The sequence below is a fragment of the Leptonotus elevatus genome, chromosome 2 (genome assembly GCF_054856555.1).
Source record: "Leptonotus elevatus isolate MCC_2025b chromosome 2, RoL_Lele_1.0, whole genome shotgun sequence".
In the NCBI taxonomy this organism is placed as follows: Eukaryota; Metazoa; Chordata; class Actinopteri; order Syngnathiformes; family Syngnathidae; genus Leptonotus; species Leptonotus elevatus.
The window spans coordinates 16,228,144-16,247,534 of record NC_141240.1 but is presented as its reverse complement, the minus strand read 5'-3'; the positions used below and the strand labels follow the sequence as shown (position 1 = coordinate 16,247,534).

The following is a 19,391-nucleotide window of genomic DNA, read 5'->3' as shown; positions in this document are numbered from 1 at the left end:
TTCTTATGTCAGATAAATTTGCCCATGATAATTTAAAAGAGGAGTATCATGCCAGCAGTATCTCCCTTCAAAGACACAGACGAAGATGAAGCTGAGCTGCACCGCAGTAATCAACATGGCATTGTTTGCTTGGAAGTTTTAACGGCGGTTTGAAGAAGAAGACTCATGAATGCAATGTCATGCCAAAGTTACAATAGTTTCAACACAAGAAAACGTCACATCAATCAAAACATCACAATGACGACGTGTAACGAAGAAAGAAAAAAAGAAGAAAGAAAACAAAGCAGCTATGCGTCAACCATTAATTAACTCATTCACTCTCAGCTAATTTCTCTGATGCAACCCCTTTCGCTCCCGGCTAACCTCGTCAGCCAGATTGATAATTGTGATTCACTCGAGGGAGTTCTTCACATTATCAATCTGGTACTTCACTAGGCAGACCCGTTCGGGAAAGGCGGGGCTTTCTGTACAATACTTCGAGATGATTGGACGATGCGGCATTTCTGCACATTTGATACGAATGATATTCTAATGATATTCTCGTCTTCCGTCTCGTTTTAGGGAGGTGGGGGGGAAGCACAAACATCTTTACCAGATAAAAATGCACAAAACGCCTCTCGCTGTTCAAATTAAACAAGGAAACAGTGAGTAATTCTGTGAGAACATAATTAATTGCAGCATCCATTCGGCTATTAGGTTTCTTTGTTCCCCCCCAGCCATCTGCGCTTATTGGGTTTGTCCTGCCTAAACAACGCCTGATTGGTCAGATCGAAAACAGATCGGCTGCAAACGTATTAGCGGGAGCCGTTCAAGATGTATTCTCCGTCCGGGTTTGTGAACTCACAAATACCTCTGGCACGGTTAGCTGGCAAGGTTAGCTTCCGGCTGTTTTACTGGATTTTGACTGATTTTGCACGGTGCACAGAATATTTTGTTCTTTTGCTATAAAAACATGGAGCCTACCAAAAGAAAGATTAGAGTTTTTTCTTTCATCAGGAAAAAAAAGTATATTTGTATCTGTTTTGCAGCAATTAGCATTAGAATCTAGCTAAGTTTCATCATTATTCACAAACCTGTTGAAAATAGAGCTTGTTGCAACATGACCCTGGCTGATCTCTTATACTCTACTGCCAACTGCTGGCCGTTTTTTGTAATGACTACCATTACTTTAGGTGACCTCTTCATGTCAGAAGCTGTATCAAAGCCTTCTGTATGCTCTATCATTTTTAAAAAAAACAGGCAAAACATATTTATACGTTTTGGGGAGTTTAGGACAAAGTAATGAAAAACGTATTGATACGTTTTTGGGTTTGAATGAGTTAAAGAAAAGATGAGTTTTTAAGTGCATATTAATGATGTTTTGAAAAATGCTGAGCATTTCATAGACAGCCAAAAGCCAAAGCTATTGTACTTGATGACCCTCATTTTCTGCGTTTATGAACAAAGGAATTTAGCAGTTTTTTTGTGCGCATTTGGAACCCAGGTAAAACATCTCAAGCCACCGTCCTGAAAAGTGTACTGGTACTGATGTAGCTGCATACAATTCAAACAGAGGCGCTTAGATGCTAGCTTTCATTTTCAAGCTTTTAAGTAACTTGGTAAACCATGACTCCAAATGATATATTATTTGAATTTCATTGTCCAGACTAATCCCACAATTTAAACATAACTTGGACCAGCCCGTCATTCTGACTCGTCTTAGCCACAAAATCATGTGGTTGTGTTTAAACTGAATTGAATTAATTCAGGCTGCTGGACTGTCATCATCGAGCAGTAAAGCTTGCCTTTATAAAGAATGAAGTAACATCTCCTTCTGGCAGTTTTTAGACCTTCCCATAAATAGTTTCAGAGCTATCGTTATGACTCCTTATCAGAAAGCCAAACAGTTCTCCTCCCATCTTAAAAGCCGTGTTTTAGGTGCTCACTCCCCTTACCTTGATCTAGATCATACTCCTCCATTGTGCTGACAAAGTGAGGTCTGGAGTAGAAGTTGTGCGGCCCCGGCTGTTGGAGGCCCCCCAGGCTGAAGAGGCTTCGCTCATTTGTTGCGCAGCAGGAAAAAGCCCTCCGGCTTGGGATGCAGGGGTAGCGTGTCCAGCTCTTCATCTCCAGGTCCAACGCCTCCAGCGCCGTCACCGGCATCTTTCCTTGACGGCCACCTGGGAATATCAAAGAGTGCGTTCAACCTCCTTCAAGGCACAGCACATGATTTAAAATGCTTCTAAGCAATAATACATTGGGCAATTCATGGTAAATAGAAGGGTACACCTTTTGGGAATTTTGTCAATTATATGGTGTTTAATGAATGGAACATTTGTAATATGTTAGTTTACTCCCTAGATGGGCTGACATACAAATTGACCGTAAACATGAAAAGATAAACTTTTGTTTGGCCAATCCCATTTGACTCCATGCCAGAGGCGGGGCACAATGTGTGCAGGTGGATGGTCCATCAAAAAACAAAGTGATAATAAAAAATATAGTAATTCCACGCTACCATACAAAGGAACAGCAAGTGACAGACCCCAGGCTGATGATGTCTGAGTTGCTGCAGCAAAAAGGCAGAAAATGGGGAAAAGGCGAGCCTGACTGAGGAATTTGGGATTTATTTATTTTTTGACAACACAAGCAGACAGCAAATGCGAAACAAAAATACTGTTCACTTCATTTTGTACTAGGTTATCTCACATACCCACCCAGAAATATAGTTGAAAAGAGATTTGTAAATGAATCTGCCTTTTGTTGGAAAAAGTATTTAAATTCATATCCCTAATCCTCACCGCCAAATATTATGTAGATGAAAACCAGCATGTTGTGCTCCACACCCAGCAGCACATCTTTCATTTTTTATTCATTTAATGATGTGCTTTTATTAATCCCTCTCTATACCCTCAAGACTTTTTGGCAATTACAGTACAGTGAAGTGACTACATCACTGGGGTTGTAATTCATTTGGACAGAACACAAGAACAGCCAGTTTGCTCCCCTCAACTTTTCTTCTACAAATCATTTGCGTAGCGACAGACAACAAATGAAGGGAGCACGGGCTGTAAAACCGAGAGACGGGCTGAGACGAGTGCAAGGACATAGCATGCAAAGTGATGATACAAAGAACGGAGAGGAGAGAGCCTGCGAATGCAACAGACTGATGTCAGCTCGAGTGGGAAGAGATTGACTGCAAAAAGCGAGACAAGTTTCAAGTGAGTGGGAAGGATTACCGTCAAAGATGTGAGAGAATAATACCTCAAGATTACAATGGGAATGAATTCTCCGTACACCGAAAGGATTGGAAATACTCAGAACAGGTTTAATTATTATGTTTCTCTTATATATTGCACATCAATAAGACGAACCTTGTGTCATCCCTCTCCCACTCAACTGATCCGTTTTGGTTGAAGAAGTCTATCCTGACAAAGCTGTTCCACTAGCGTGGGCATATTGCTGCTCTCTGTCAGGTGCTGCTCAACTCTTCAGAGGCCTGTCATGGCAGCAGACAATTTGAAGCACAATTGCTGACATAAGCACAGATTCATCAAACTGCTGCACTCACTTGCACCACTGCGTGACACACAGTTGTCTCATGTATTCGGTGACTTTAACCGGAGGGCTTAGCGGGAGAAACCGTTAGCATATCTGTACTTGACGGCAAAACTTGTATATCCAAGACTGAAGAATATATATAGCAGTATGACTCGAAAGGAGAAGCTCTTGATTTAACGGTTCAATTAAATTCCCACCCTCACCTATGGCCACAAGCTGTGGGTCCGGACCAAAAGAAGAGGAACACGGTTACAAGTGACAGAGATGAGTTTCTTCCGAAGGGTAACTGGGCTAAACTCTTCTCCCGGGACAATGGATGGATGGATGGATGAACCTCTGGCTAATACCTAGGTACTGGGTAAATATATAAATAATGTAAAAGAAATAATTTGTTGCTTTTTTCTTTTCTTTTTTTTTACTCTCAAACCCATTCATTGTTTGTTTGTTTGTTTTTTTGGGGGGGGAGTGGTTATTCACATGATTTTACAGTACATGCAAAATGGAATTCACAGGCAACATGGATATAATTGAATAAATAATAATAATAATAATAATAATAATAATAATATTTTGTGGAAGTCGTCCAAACACAAAATGATCCCAAAATGAATGAAATCTAACTTTTAGAGGAAATTTCCTACCCATGATGTAGATTTTGTTTCCTTTTACGAAGGGCGTGGCTCCATATCGCGGTGTCGGCATTGAGGTCAGCGGCTGCCATTGGTCCTTTTCTGCCTCATAAACTCTCACCAGGGCCTGGGGTGTGATGTCCGCCCCCATGCCGCCCAATGCGTACACCTTGCCATCTGCAGTGAAACCGACATAATCAGGGCGATTTGGGGGGGGGGGGGGGGGGGGATTCAGAGTGAGGAAATGATACATCATGGGGAAATGAAGCAAGTAACATAACCAATTTTCTTGTTCATCCATCCATCCATTATCCAAACCGTTTTTCCTCATGAGGGTTGTCAATAAAGATAACATGTAAAACAGAGGCTGCCATTGCTGATATCTAAGCTGAAAAGCATTCACAGCTTCCTTCAAGATCACATTTAAGTTGGTCTGTCAATTGTCATTTGATTGTATGTACTTTACTTTTACGCAAGTAAAGGAGTTTAATCTGTACTTCTCTTCTGTTACATACTATTTTTTACATGTATCTGTACTTCTATTTGTTCCACCTCTGCTTGTAATCATTACACCTAACAAAGCATTACTGTAATTTGAACAGCAACACAATTTGAAGTTAAACAAAGTTGGTCTAGACATAGCTGAGAAAGCTCTAAATCATTCTCAATACTGTGCAAACTGCTGCTGACACATTTCTCTCTCTCGACTTCTTGATTTGACAGAAACCTCTGGATTTATATTTATTTATTCATTTTTAATTATTCAAATTAAGCATTGTAACATGTACAGGATATTTTCTTAAATAATGGCCTCCTACTTTGAAAGTACATTCCCTCCATGCTTTTATTTTTTTAGTTGTGCCCCAAAAAACAAAAACAAAACTCAAGTCATTGGAATGTAAAAAAAACAAAAACAAAAAAACAGCCAAGATGAAGACTTATCTGATTACTTATTACTCTCGCCAGTAAAATGAGTTAATAGGCCACTAATAATGGAAGCAGAACCTTTGTTTCCCCTTGAAAATCAAGAGTGTTCAAATCCAATCATTCTTAATCACCTTCCAAATATGTAAAAATAAAAATAAAAATAAAAATAAAAACCTGATATTCTATTGTGAGAATCAATTCCGTCCAGTAGCAATTCCAGAACAGAAATATTAATATTATAGATTATATGGATGAATAGTTCAGGGTCAACCTACCCATTGCTATCATCCATTCCGTTTCTGGTACTGCCCTTATGGCTCATCAACCTATTTATAGCACATACTAATCATTCTATTAGGGATACGAGGGAAACATAAAGATGCCAAAGTACTGCAGTGTCAGTTATTATTAAGACTTAAAAATAGGGCAAGCCAAATGCTGAGCAAGTAAATCTGGTAAGCCTGTTGAAGAAATGCAAGGGCAGAAAATCGAAGGGGCGCATGGGAAGGAGAGAAAGAAGGAAGGGAAGATGGAGCATGGGGTGAGGAAAAAAGGAGATTGTCGCGTTCCAGATTAGTGGACCATTCGCGCTGGGAGAGTTTTGACTGTCCAAATGTGAGAAAGTGAGTCACTTGAGAGGAAGACTGCTCAGTCACGCAGATGCATGACACAGCCACCAAGCTGTTGTTCAAACTGTGAAGAATTCAGCACTAATAAATCTGTCACTCACTATGAGTGTGATCACCACAAAAAATTTGCATTTACTATTGAGAAGTTCCTTGGCCACAATTGGAAAAGAAATGAGCAGCCCATTCTGTTTCATGACATTCTCTGTCTGTACGTTAGAGAAGGTCCCTGTATGTGCAAGCTGGGAATTGAAGAAAATGCCTTTCTCAGAAAAGGAAACCTTTTAGAGACTCGTTCACCTGCACCAGGGAGTTGAGCAGGCTATGATTTCAAAGGGATACACTTAAGGTGGGAAGCCGTAATAAGCATTCTATAAAAAGCATCAGCTGCATTTTACTGTACACTTTGCATTATTTGTGTTTGCGTCAGCTGACTAGGATGAATTTGTCTTAGATGTAAGTATGCTGGATCTTAAAAGAATACTGGTTTTTCAACAGAAACATCTTGAAAATTGTACATGTGTAGAAGCACAAAAAAAATGTATTTATTTATTTGAAAAAAATACAATTTAACCAGGTAAAAAAAAATAAAAAGTTACTGTACCCACCTACACTCCAACTATCCAAAATCATTTGGGAAACCAACAATTCAAAGAGTAGCGGTGTGTTGGAATTGAAATGTTCATCCAAAAGTAAAACAAGACTCAGCATCTGAAAACTGGTTAAGAAAGACTAGGGGCTCCGTTTTTGTAGATAGTGCACCTGCAGTGGGGCACAAATGCCGGCGGGTTCTCCAATTTGGCAGACCAGCCTCCAACAAGCTGAGTGTACTGGCACAGCAGAAGTGTCGTTGGAGATGCGTCCGACAATTTTGTGGCAGAAAGTTGATCTCAACTTAAATCTGCTCCGATCACATCCAAATGCGCAGGGTAGACAGCTGGTCTAACGCGACGTTGATTAATCTTATCCGGGTTGCAGGCGGACAGATAATGAGCTGTGCGGACGTGAATTGGATGTCAGATGTACCTTATTTATAAATAAGTGCCTCTGAAGTATTGTAGACGTTCATTCATTCACTGCATTATTATCATCATTATTATTATTAATAGTAGTAGTATCCATCAATCCATTCTCTGTACCGCTTATCCTTACTAGGGTTGTGAGTGTGCTGGAGCCTATCCCAACTGATTTTGGGCGAGAGGCGGGGTCTTCAGCAACACCGTCAATCGCAGGGCACGAATAGACAAACAGCCATTCACACTCACAGTCATACCTACGACAGTTTAGACTCTAAATTTTAGAGTCTTAATTTAACCTATCATGCGTGTTTTTGGAATGTGGGAGGAAACCAGAGTATCTGGAGAAATCCATCTGTGAAAATACCAACATTGGGTCTAACCCTCCTCCTGGCAGTGTTACATCGCATGCCGCACAGGATTTACTTAAAACACTATGGCGGTGACACTTTGACCCCCAAGTGGAATAATGGAAATGGTTTCAAGATCAGAACAAATTTAAGGTTAATCATCATCCTGAAAACCTATAGGTTTTGTATTATATTAGATTAGAATGTGCATATTAGGATAATTTAAAGACATTGGCTTTAAGATTTTAAATTATCAACAAATAAGCATGCTTGATATTGAAGCACTGTTGCATATGTATAACTGTCTGTAACCTGTAGCTTGAGTGTGGCAGGCATGTGCACGTGCGCTCTGTTTTGGCTCCGCGTAGGGTTTAATCATGTGCAATCTCCTCTAATTAAGGAAAGCGGGCCCTATTCTTTGCCCGTCACCCAGGGAGTCACCATGGCAACCGCAGCGTAACCTACAGACTTATTATGGTGTGGCTCTTTGACGGCGCAGTGCTTGGCGACCAAATCCGTTATCACAAAGAGGCAGACCAGCGAGTGAGTCACAGCAAAGTGTAAATGTGCAGCTTTCTATTTTGTGATGTTGCTTCTCCTCCAAAGCTGTGGTTGGGAAGACTCAATCGAATGCTTTGATCCCTCAGCATCTTTCATCAGTGGCATCTCAACATTGTCTTGTCTTGTCGCTCCCACCATCATCCCCTTTTGGCTATTTATAACTCCACTTTGATGCCCGTTTCCCCTGCTATTTGCTTAACTGACTGCTCCGTTTACTTTTGTCAAGCTACTTTGCCATTCCTTGTATTTTCTTATTTCATCTTCCCACTCTTATCTGCATCCTACTGAGAACTATATATAACAACAATAATAATAATAATAATAATAATAATACAAGTTCTTTCAGTGTTTGTAGTGAAAACTGAGTAAATCTGTGTAAAGGCGGAAATTTTTACCATGAGTAAATACTAAATAAGTTCCTATGCTATATACTGAGCAGATATTGTAATTTTGCAAGAATATTTTCCTTTCCAAACATTTGAATGCATCATTTTTCAAAAAATGATTGAAGCTTAAAAAGGTACATTGAGCTTCTTTAGGTTGTACGTGTCAAGAGGAGACAAGCATAAGCTTAACAGCTGCAGGAGAAGAAAATGAGTATGAAAGGCATTTTTGTTATATATTAAATATCTTCAAATGTCAGGCAAGGGGCTTAAAGATAAACTTGCTAAAAATGCATCTAATTGGTTTAGCATAAAAAGATAGCATGTTTTAAAAAATAAAGTTTCAAAAAAAAGTTTGCTAAAAACAGTTGGCAGGTACAAAGTCTTTTTGCTGTTAATGATTAACTGTAGAACTCCCACAGTTAGATATAACAGCACACATCCATATGACAATTTGTCAATAGACGATCAATTCAGACCCCCTATAGTGCGCTTGAAGCATGGTGAGACGGAGGTGGGAGCGTAACTGTTTTCACCTTTTGAAGGAACAATTTCATTCTAAGAACATGAAGACTAAGAAGTGCAACCATTTTCTCTCGTTTTTAATCACTTGGTGCATCTTTCTATCGTGTGCCCTGTTGGCAATTGCACAATGCTGCAGTGCCCAGGAGGGACACCCAAATCTGTATTAGTGTGACGTGATGTAAATGCAGTCTCCATATTGTTTGTGCTCTTTACAGACGGTCGCTAATAGCCTTGTTGTCCAATACTTCACTGTGAGAAGAAAAAGGATCTAAGTGACTTAACAGATGCTGTCTGGATGTGGAGGAGAGAGATTTGAAGTAAGATCAGGATAAAAGAAGTAAATGCATCACTGAAAGCAGCTTCCTTTTCGCTGCTTAACGAAGAGAGCAAAAGCCAGTTTGTCGGCAAATTGTATGAGGACCATCGCGGTAAACGTCACAACATTGTGTTGTTCGCTGTCACGTTCAATTGATAAAAGGTAATCTAACGCATTTATCCAATGGATCCTGATCAAGATGGGAGAGTGCAGCCAAGGCTTAAACATTTGTCACGTTAATTCAATAACGGAACAGCTACGAGTTTCATGAGGGAACTAAATGTACCGTTAATAAGGTTCTACATGAACATGGTCAATTACAACCTCATTTAAAGATCTTTGACAGCGATGTAAGCGCCTGGACATATTAAATGGGCTTTAAATTGCTTCTAAATTCTGCCCTTAACCTTGCCTGCAAACCCAATCCTCATTTCCTTCACCAAGGATTCCATGTACCTTGTTTGTCTCACTCAGTGTGCATTACATGATAATTTGAATTCCTTAGCATCATGGACAGAGTAAAGCCCTTTTCACACTGCATTTAGCAGAGCACAGCAGGCTGTTGTCAAACCCATTCATTGTGTATGTGGTGAGGGGCAGGGACCATGGAATGGGGTGTTCCAGGGCGGCACGGTGCGGCAAAAGGAATTCTGGCAAATTGGAAAATGCTCCATTCAAGAGCGCCTCCAATTGGAGAAAAGCCAGCAGATTGTTTTTTGTTATTTTGGCTTATTAACTGCATAATTAATCTAGCCAAGCTCCCGCCAAGCCATTCGTTTTTGACGTGTGAAGTCAAGGCTTTCTTTTGCTACAATGAAGATACATCAGGCATTTTTAAAATGTCTTCATTTTCTAATTAGAAATACAAATCATTTTAACCGCAGAATATGAATTTCTTAAGAAATGGTTGCACATTATTACTTAATGTAATGTACAAAATTGCATTACGTTTACAAAACTTATTCATAAAGTTAGGCTACGTAAGTTAGTCTCGTGTCCACTTGCAAGAAAAAACTTTTGTAATTTGTTCCTGACCTTTCCATTTCTGTCTGTCTGTGTGAGCTTCAACTTCATTCCTCTACTGACGACATTTAAAAGCAAAACAACTTTTCTCACTTAATACTTTGGGAAGATGGCAGCAGTAATCTCTTGTCCCCTTCCCTCCTCCATTAGCTGGTGTGGCTTCGAAAATTGCACAAATAACCAACAGAAGGCCATGGCTGACTACGTTAATCTTGAGAGTGCTGGTATGGACATTTTGTGTTAATTACAACTGTTGAAATGGAGGCTAAAAATAGCTGTAAAAATGTACAAGACATGTCATCATTGTCTTCTTTGAGGCATAGTGGATTTAATTTGTGACACAGCAAGGCAGCATGTACTGTAAGTCACGGCTTTCCTAGGTGAAATAATATTAAGACACAAAATATGGTTTCATAACGCTTAGCTAGATGCATACGGTAGATCACCCTAAAACATCCCCAGTCCTCGCATTCAATGACCATTTCAATTTTGCATCACAGTTTATTACATGACATCAATGGTCGTATTCTTTAATACATGTTGCTACAAATTCACTTGATTAAGCCTCTAACAAATTTAAAAGCTGCTCTTTTTTTCTCTTTCTTTTTTACCAAGGGTGCCTGACAAATGGAAAGACAGGATTCCACGACTAGTTGTAGTATTGTATGAAATTGCACATCCCAGCAGTGTCAAATTGCAGAGGGCAGGTCTTAAATGAACCATGCACATTGGTTGAAAAGAAGATTTATTACATTAGACAGGAAGCTTTCAGGCTTGCTCATTTTAACACTGCAGACGTACGTCCATTTTTGATTCAGTTTGTTGTGGAAACAAACAAACAAAAAGCATACAAATGTGTGCTTTTGCAATAAGCTGAACTTGTACCACAATGACTCTACAAATTTCTCTTGACAGCAAACACACCTAAGCTCAAAGAATGTTCTACTTTTAAGATGAGGCTCTTTTCAATACACCTTGTTTTTCACAAACTGACCACGAGATGAACACATTTCCAGTAACATGATGTTCCACAAAAACTAGCGTGCCATTGTGAGCGCCTACCACGCTCAGAGTTAACCTTCATTTGTCGTTCCCAAAATCTCAAATAGTTGACAGCGAGGTAGCACTTTAGCTATCAGGGTCTTTTTCTGTGGAATTGTCTTTCACTTTCACTATGGATGCAGCCACACCCACTTTACTTAGGAGTAGCCTCAGGGGTGAAAGGGGGCCGAAAAGGTCCGGTACTTCATTCCGGTAAAAGATTCGGGCCGGAACGATCTGGAACAGTGCTTTGATCCCGAAAATATGACGGCAACTGTCAAAACCTCATGTTACAGAATAACCTGCCAGGCTGCCACACAAGAAAAAAACATTTTAATAATGTCAGATTTATACGACGCCGTATTAGGGCCACTTATAAATATAATTTTTCTTTAGAGGGCGGGGTCAATATTCCAAGAAAAAAACTCTCAAATTTGCCACTTTATAAACTCGCAAACTTACGAGAAATACATATAGCGTACTACTCGACTGTTTGTGCCAATACATTTCGGTCAGGTTTCTAAATAAGGAATTGCTTTAGCATAGATTAACCACATAAAGTTAAGCATTCACTCTTGTGTACCGTTGTGTACGGCCATTGGCCAGTGACAAAGACGCCTCGCTTTGCGAAGGTCCACACCCGGACGATCAAGCATTTAAGTTAATTTGTTAAAATGTATATTTACTTGTACATTTATGTTTCCAGAATTATTAGTTACACATTCACACATTTTGGTATTTTTTTGTACAAGTATCTAAGTTGATGTGTCGAATCTGCTGCTCTCCGTCATTTACTTGCATTTACCAGTGGTATGCTAGCATCTGATTGGATAGTGTTAGTCAGCTGATAGAGGATCAGGAAATGGTGTCGCTCCGGCTGCGGCGAATGACGTGAAGTTTAAATTTAAGAATGAATCCGTCTCCATCCTGCCTTTTCATTTTATAAACAGTGTGTCATTAACCACCAATGAATTCTCACATGATTAGACTATAGCTACGCGTATTTCTCAGTAAAAGTTATTTTCTCGCAAATCTGCCACTTTATAGTCGTAAATTTTCCATTTTATAAACTCACAAATTTGCAACAACAAAAAAACTTGTAAATTTGCCACTTTATAAAGTGGCAAATTTGCGAGTTTTTTTCCCCCGGAATATTGCCCTGACCCTCTAAAAATATATATATTTATAAGTGGCCCTAATACGCCGTTATAGATTTACATACACAAGTCACCAAAAGTGGGGGGAGCGTTTAGGCGGGGCGTTTGCATTTAGACAATTTAGCACGGACGGACGGGAAAGTGCGTGGGGCAGCGCGGAGGACAGGTTTGGAGTGGTGAGAGGACATGGTGCGATGTGGCGAAAATCCACAAATTCGCCAAAATCTCGCGGCCTGATGGGCTGAAATATGTACCACACCGGCTTCGGTGATGGACTACGTCACACGGGCAGCCACTTGCCCCCGTAAAAATTGTATCCGCGGGTACAAAGCATGTTTTTCAAAAAAATACATGAAAACACACGTGGGCTTTGTTTTGAAACAAGAAAAAAGTATTTATGGCAAAGAAGCAAAAGAAAAGCAAGCACTCGTGCTGCAGTGGACTGTAGGTGCATTCAATGACCACGCACGCAGTAGGAAATCTCAGATATAGGACTACATAAAAAAAGCTCAGATGACTGAACGATACTGTTTATCTGTTTTGTCCCAGATGTTTGAAATTTAAATATCTGTTTACAAGGAACTTTTTTGAAGAAACTCCATTATTCTGTGGTAAAAGTTATAATATCCCACGGCAGGGGATGCATTTTTTGTATGGGGGTGGGAGGGGGAATACCGCTTCCCCCTATTTTGGTGTAAACGTAGCATAAAAGTGCTTCTGAATTGTTTCAGTGTGCTTGTGTAGCGTAATCCGTTTCCACCGATGTTTATTATTTATTTATTCCACGGAGTTCTGTCTCCGTTCTCTGCGTATCTGTTATTTTGCACATCATTGAAAAAATAAAATTTGGAATCAAAATACATTTCTCATTTATGCCTTGTTACAATCATGCTACAGTAAATGTAATGCAGTAGCCTAATGTATGTGTAAATCCTGTTGTGTTTTATAGGTATAACTGTGCCCCCCCCCCCGCCCCCCCATCTCCCATGAGTAGCCTTCAAATATACATTTTGATAGTCAGAACAATATGGCAGGCTTAAAGAAAACTCCAAAGAAATGTTACCATATTTTCCTGGAATAAGTACAACATGTTTCTGTAAGAGTTTATTATGCAACCCATATTACCATTACTGCTCAACATGCTGTTTCAGTTGCATGGGGGAATATGTTCAAATTAATTTTCATGTCAACGCCAATTTGACACCCGACTAATTTCTAACTGAAGAGGCTAAATCGAGGTTGGCAGGAAGTTGAAGTGATTGGCTGCATATGTGACAGGTTTGTTTTCTGCTGTTTTAATTCATGATCCGTGGGCTTTCAGTAGCACAATAACAGGTTTCAGGACTACGCAAAATCTGAGAGGGATGAAGATGATAATTGATATACAGAGACAAAAGCTTTGATGTTGTGCAGATGTGTCCTAATTTGTCACATGAAGTGCCAACGTAAACTTGAACAGTCTTGACAGCACTACACACTTGCACACACACACACCCCCACACACACACACACACGGGGGCAGACTTGCGGACAGACAAATCATGTAATTGATGTATTGCATGTGATGGCATGAAAACCACAATGAACTGGATAGAGAAAGATATCAGACTTTTCCCACAAAATTGACATTCAGCCCCACAATATGAAATAGTCTGAATAGAAAAAGCAAAGAATTATTGTGTTTACACAACAAAACAAATGGAGAATTACTCTTGCAAACGGCTTGTCATGTTGGGAGCCCTCAAGACATTGGCCGTGCGATAATATTCCGACTAGAGACAGTTTCAGGATGATACATACTACAGGTCACCCGTGTGGCCATAAGTGTGATTATATTCGCCTTGCAGTCAATGTTTTTTTGCTCTTTGCGGGCCCCATGCAGAGTGCAATGCGCAGAAAACAAGTGATGTAAGATATGATCATTAGCCAATGTGGCGCTGGGAAAAAAAAGAAAAGTAACTGTGCCGCACTAGTCCAAAGGACACAGCAGAACCTTACAGAATGGAAATAAGAGATACTCATACTGCTTACTTACACTATTGCAGCCCCCAAATCAGCATTTGAAGGTGTTGTAATAGTGAGGGAGAGATTTCCGAGCACACTTACGCCCCTTAGTTAGTTACAATTTTTAAACAACGTAGCCTGCTGTTCCGTTGCCGAATATTGCTTCTGAGCACACTGTGACATGACACATCTTTGGTCTTTTTATCGGCGCACTCGTTACAAACCTCAAATCCTCATTAAGTGTTTTTATACAATAGGTTAACTTCATTTAAATAACCTCCGTCTCAGTGCATGAGAGAACCTTTGGAAAGTGCTTGAACAAGAGATTGTGTCATGTATGTGCCAATATTAACAAATCGTAACAAATTGGAGGTCAGCCAGCTGTTCAAAACGAATTGTGTTTCACCTTAGAGGTGCTACCGGGCTCATAAAGTGTATAGAATGTCTAACATTACTGCTTAACATGTATTGCGAGAATTTTTAGTATTAAGATTTTCTGTGCTGCTAATTTGCATACGTTAGATCCTATTCAAATGAAGAGCAATTAGTATGACATATCTCTTCCTCGAAACTCACTGCAGATACAGTGCTTCAAACATGCATGCATCTTTTACAGAAAAAGTAAAGTATTATTTATTTTTAAGAAAGAAAGAAAGAAAGAAGGTCTCGGTTGAAAAGCATAAAGTGTGATTGATCAGGCAAAAAACCTTCACATAATAATGAGATGTAGATCTAATTTCTCTTGGAGTAGAATGAAGAAAAGCTGTCTCTTGTTGTTATAGTCATGTTGACATAATTATGTCACAGAAAGGCCTTTGTTAGAAAAACATCAAATTATGAATGCACTGCCAGACGAAAACACAATAAAACACATCTTACTTATGTTGCTTTATCCTAACAGGCACAATGCTAGTTGGACAGTAAATAAGAAATGATTCTCCATTATGGTGATGGGATTCTTGACAAAAGACCATTAGTGTAAGACAAAATGATGTTAAGAATTCTTTGGCTCTTGGCTTTATTTATTCAGGGAAAGCGGGAGTCGTTCAACAGAAGCAGTTGTTGGAAGTCTCACTAGTCGAAAAAGAATGAGGACGTGTCCCGTTCTCAAAACACATTTTAAAAAGTAGCCAAGACAGGTGCAATGAAATGTGTGTTGAATGTCCAAGTTGTTTTAACTTTACCTTTATGTTAACACAAAAGAAAATCATCCATTTTCAAATGATACTCCACTAGATCTGCCATTGTCATTTCCGACAACAAAAGTTGCACTCAACATCACGAAGTGCTTGTTTTTGAGAGCCAAAAACATTCTGGCCAATACCTTGCTGAAACAAACTGCAACAGGACTTGAGGGGAAGCCGGGAATCAAACAGCATTGATGCCAATTTTATCAGTACCTGAGCGATGGTGCCCCTGTCCCCCTGGGGTCTGCCTACCTACGTTTAGGGTTCTTACGACCAGAGATGCCTCTGAACGCCTCACGGACCCTCATCAAGGATATGAAGGACATTCAATCTATTGGGCTGTAAACCTATACTACAATTGGCCATGATACGAATAAAAATGAAGTGAAGGATGATTTTACAGCATTTAGATTTGCAAGAAGTTTTAGCCTGACTTTGATAAGAAGAAAGGGGGTTTGAGGAGATTGTTAGATTATTGTGCTTGGAGAATGGGAGGCTGCTGCTGTCACTCATTTTTCAGTCACTTTAGTGCAGCAATTAGGCAGAAGGCCTCAAATGATGCACTCTGGCAACATGACAACAATCTGCTCTACACATGTAAGGAAACTGACTTTTCACACTTACATGTAAAGAAAACACAGGGGTGGGTGGGGGGTTTGGTCGAGTAGTGACAAAGTAATCATTGTGAAACATTTCCCATAGCCATTGCCATGTTACACGCTGCCTGCTGAGTGGACTGTTGAAAAATAGATTGTTTAAATTCAGGATCGCATTAAAAACGCACGCACACACGCACGCTCTTCTGTATGGTCCCTATAGCAACACCAAAGTAATTTGATTTTTTTTCAGCTGAAGGCATAAATCAAAAACTTTTACATGTAGCTGCAAGCATTGACAGCTCACCAAAAAAAATCTAAAGGTGATTTTCTTTTTTATCTCGATGAATATCTTATTTTTCATTTTATCCTCTGGGCATAAAAAAAACAAGAAAAAAACATAATTTTAACATATATTTTATTGAACAGTAGCCTACTGGGTCAGTTCTGCTATTAGGTTAGTGATGTACAGTATATGATCCTGATGAGAACATCAGAATGTACCAAACAAGTGCGAGGATGTCCTTCAATCTATTCACTAAAATCATTCACACACAAACGCAGGACACGAACATCCATCCATCCATTTTTATACCACTTATCTGATTACCCAAAGTGTTACAGGAAAGCTGTGGTCTACGCCAGCCGACTGATCAGATGTCAGTCACCATGGTAACACAAACCCTTTACCTACCAGTAAAGTCATTTTATTCAGGGAATATCTGCGTATCCAGACAAGACAGGAGCAGCGAGCGAATCAGACAAAACATCTGACTTTAGATGTTATATGAGTATTCAACTCAAATTGCTGTATGTACTTATGTGTATATGCATGTATATCCATACTACAAGTGAACTGATTGAGATAGCGACCGAATGGCCATGACATTGGGGTCCCTCAAGGGTCCATCTTTGGACTCCTTTTAATCAGCCAGTATAAAGGGATAGTTTGGGATTTTGGACATGAATCTGTATGGCGTCCTCACCTACAGTGGTGTGCAATCAGCACTGACTTAACGCTGACGGCGTCCTGTGACCCGCGATGTGGTTGGCTGGGGCCACTGAAATAAAGCATTTTTTTCTAAAAACAATTTACCGCCTGGCGCTATTTTTCTGTTTGTATCACAGACAGACGCGCACAAATCAAGTTGTTTGGAAGTGTTAACCTAATGCGAGAGAGCTAATGGAGAGCGAGAACCATTCGTATAAAACACTACGATTGTATCATCTTTATAAGTGTAACAAACTAAGTGTTGTGTGTTCTGTTTTGCATTCCTGTGTCCGAGTGTTAGTGAACGCATCGCACATCACGCGGTGGAGAAGGGACTCAAACATTGTTGGTTGCTCGTGTGCTAATTCGGCTCACAAATTAGCTTCTTGTGTTCGGCGTCGGCGTCGGCCAACAGTAGACAGTTGTGTGAAGACAAATAAAAAGGTGAGATTACCAACCACCTCTGCTGGCAGCATTCTTGTGAGATGTCACACTATATTATATTATTCTATATGACGCGTGATATCGAGTCCGGGCTTCGGCCTTCCTGGGTGGAGTTTGCATGTTCTCCCCGTGCCTGCGTGGGTTTTCTCCGGGTACTCCAGTTTCCTCCCACATTCCAAAGACATGCATGTCCATAGGTGTGATTGTGAGTGTGGATGGTCGTTCGTCTCTGTGTGCCCTGCGATTGGCTGGCAACCAGTTCAGGGTGTACCCCGCCTACTGCCCGAAGTCAGCTGGGATAGGCTCCAGCACCCCCGCGAACCTTGTGAGGACAAGCGGTTAAGAAAATGGATGGATGGATGGATATATGACGCGTGATTTCCCGAACTGTACCACTAAAAATGTCCCTGAATCTTCGCACACTTTTCACCGCTTTCCGAGCACGGACATTGCCTTGAGACAACTTTGGCTTCTTGAAAGTCTCTATTATTTGCGATGCAGACAGAAGCTGCCGCATTGGCCTCCTCATCAATTGAAAGATTTCGCATCTGTGGCATGATGATGAGATCCCATTCATGGCAGCAGTAGCACTCCACCTTTGTCGGCATGAGTTCACACTTCAAACAAGTGCACCTCCATTTGTCAGTCACTCGCTCTCTAATGGCTCCAGCATCAAGTTGTACCAGTTCTCTATCCCTCCTCTCTCTCTCTGCCTGTTCTAACTGCATCTGACAAATTTCCGCATCAATATTCGGGTTCATAAAGATACCCCCTTGGCTCGGTGCTTAAGGTGTTGACTTTGTCACCAGTGTCGTAGTAAAACTTGTTATTGTGAGTTTTCAAAGTTCTAATTACGGTGGAACATGCACGTCTGTCAGCGAGATGCAGCGCAGTGATACGCTAAAAAAAAATAGTGCCAGGGGATAATGGAGTTTGTTTCTAGTTTGTGGTGTTGTGATGCAAATGTATCACTCTTTTGAAAACAAATTGTTTTTAGAAGAAAAACCCTTTATGTCCATGATGATGTTTTGTTTTGAAGTCTCTGATTGAGTAGAGGGCCGTGTCCTCCTGCGCCGCACCTGTTTCTCATTCACAAATCAACGCTTCATAAGGACTGGAACTGCTGACACTCCTCGTTGGAATATTGACCTTGCTATGTCCTCGCCCAAGAGCTTTATTCTGACTTCCTATCTCGAGCTTCGTTTCTTGTTTCCAGTTTCTCACGTGAGTCTTTTGGCACATAGTTTTATGTTGTTATTTCCTCGGCTTATTGCCTGAATGCTTGTTAACCACGCGTTGAGCCTTTTGTGCTCCGTAGTTTTGTGTTTCCTCATCTTTACGCTTGAGTGATTGTTATACACGTGTTGTTTTTCCCACGTCGCTTTTAGTTTATCCGCTTTGTATTGCTCGATTTGTATTTTGTATTTTTCTCATTCACGTTGTGCGATTCTACAGCCCTCGGGTGTATTTTTGTTATTTTATTTTACTCGCATACTTTGCAAGCGACCCTTTGTGTTTCTGCGTTTGTGGTATCCACTATCCGGTTATTGCGGAAATCATAACACAACCAAAACCGGACCAGATCTCGGGTCACAGGAAAATGTCAGTCGTCTTAACCTCGTCCCTTAAATGACACATTCAACACAGTATGGAATAAGGCAAAATCCATCATTCTGAGTCCACTTTACTTAGCAGCCCTTATTGAAAGTGATGCCTCGGTCTTTCAGCCATGCCACCTATAGGTTGCCTATTTAGATACTAGCACACATGCAGCTCGACCAATGTTGCAGCACAAGTCTAAGAATAGCAATCAATAATGAATCAAGCTGTCGCAGAGCTCAGCTGCCATCAAACGCTCCACTATCCGTGTAGATCCTTTTTAAAGTGAATGGAATGAGCGACCAGCTCTGCAAAAAGAGAGCAATGTGGCTGGCAAGATATTACCATTTTTCCTCAGCACACCTGAGCCACATCACATATTGCGAAATACAATTTTTTTCCTGGTTGGCAGCTTGTTGCAGCATGCACTACTGCACCAGCCTATGAATAAACATTCTATTCTCTCAGCTCCACAT

General features: G+C 40.4%; 1 protein-coding gene across 1 annotated transcript in view; it reads right to left on the bottom strand.

The window, feature by feature from the left end:
- Positions 1–19,391, bottom strand: part of klhdc8b (kelch domain containing 8B) — an 89,535-nt gene that overhangs the window by 24,552 nt on the left and 45,592 nt on the right. Inside the window, exons 4-5 of the mRNA XM_086066967.1 lie at positions 4,182–4,346; positions 1,935–2,159 (exon numbers count right to left, since the gene is read on the bottom strand). Coding sequence (XP_085923093.1) covers positions 1,935–2,159; positions 4,182–4,346 — 390 coding nt within the window. The remainder of the gene's footprint in view (positions 1–1,934; positions 2,160–4,181; positions 4,347–19,391) is intronic.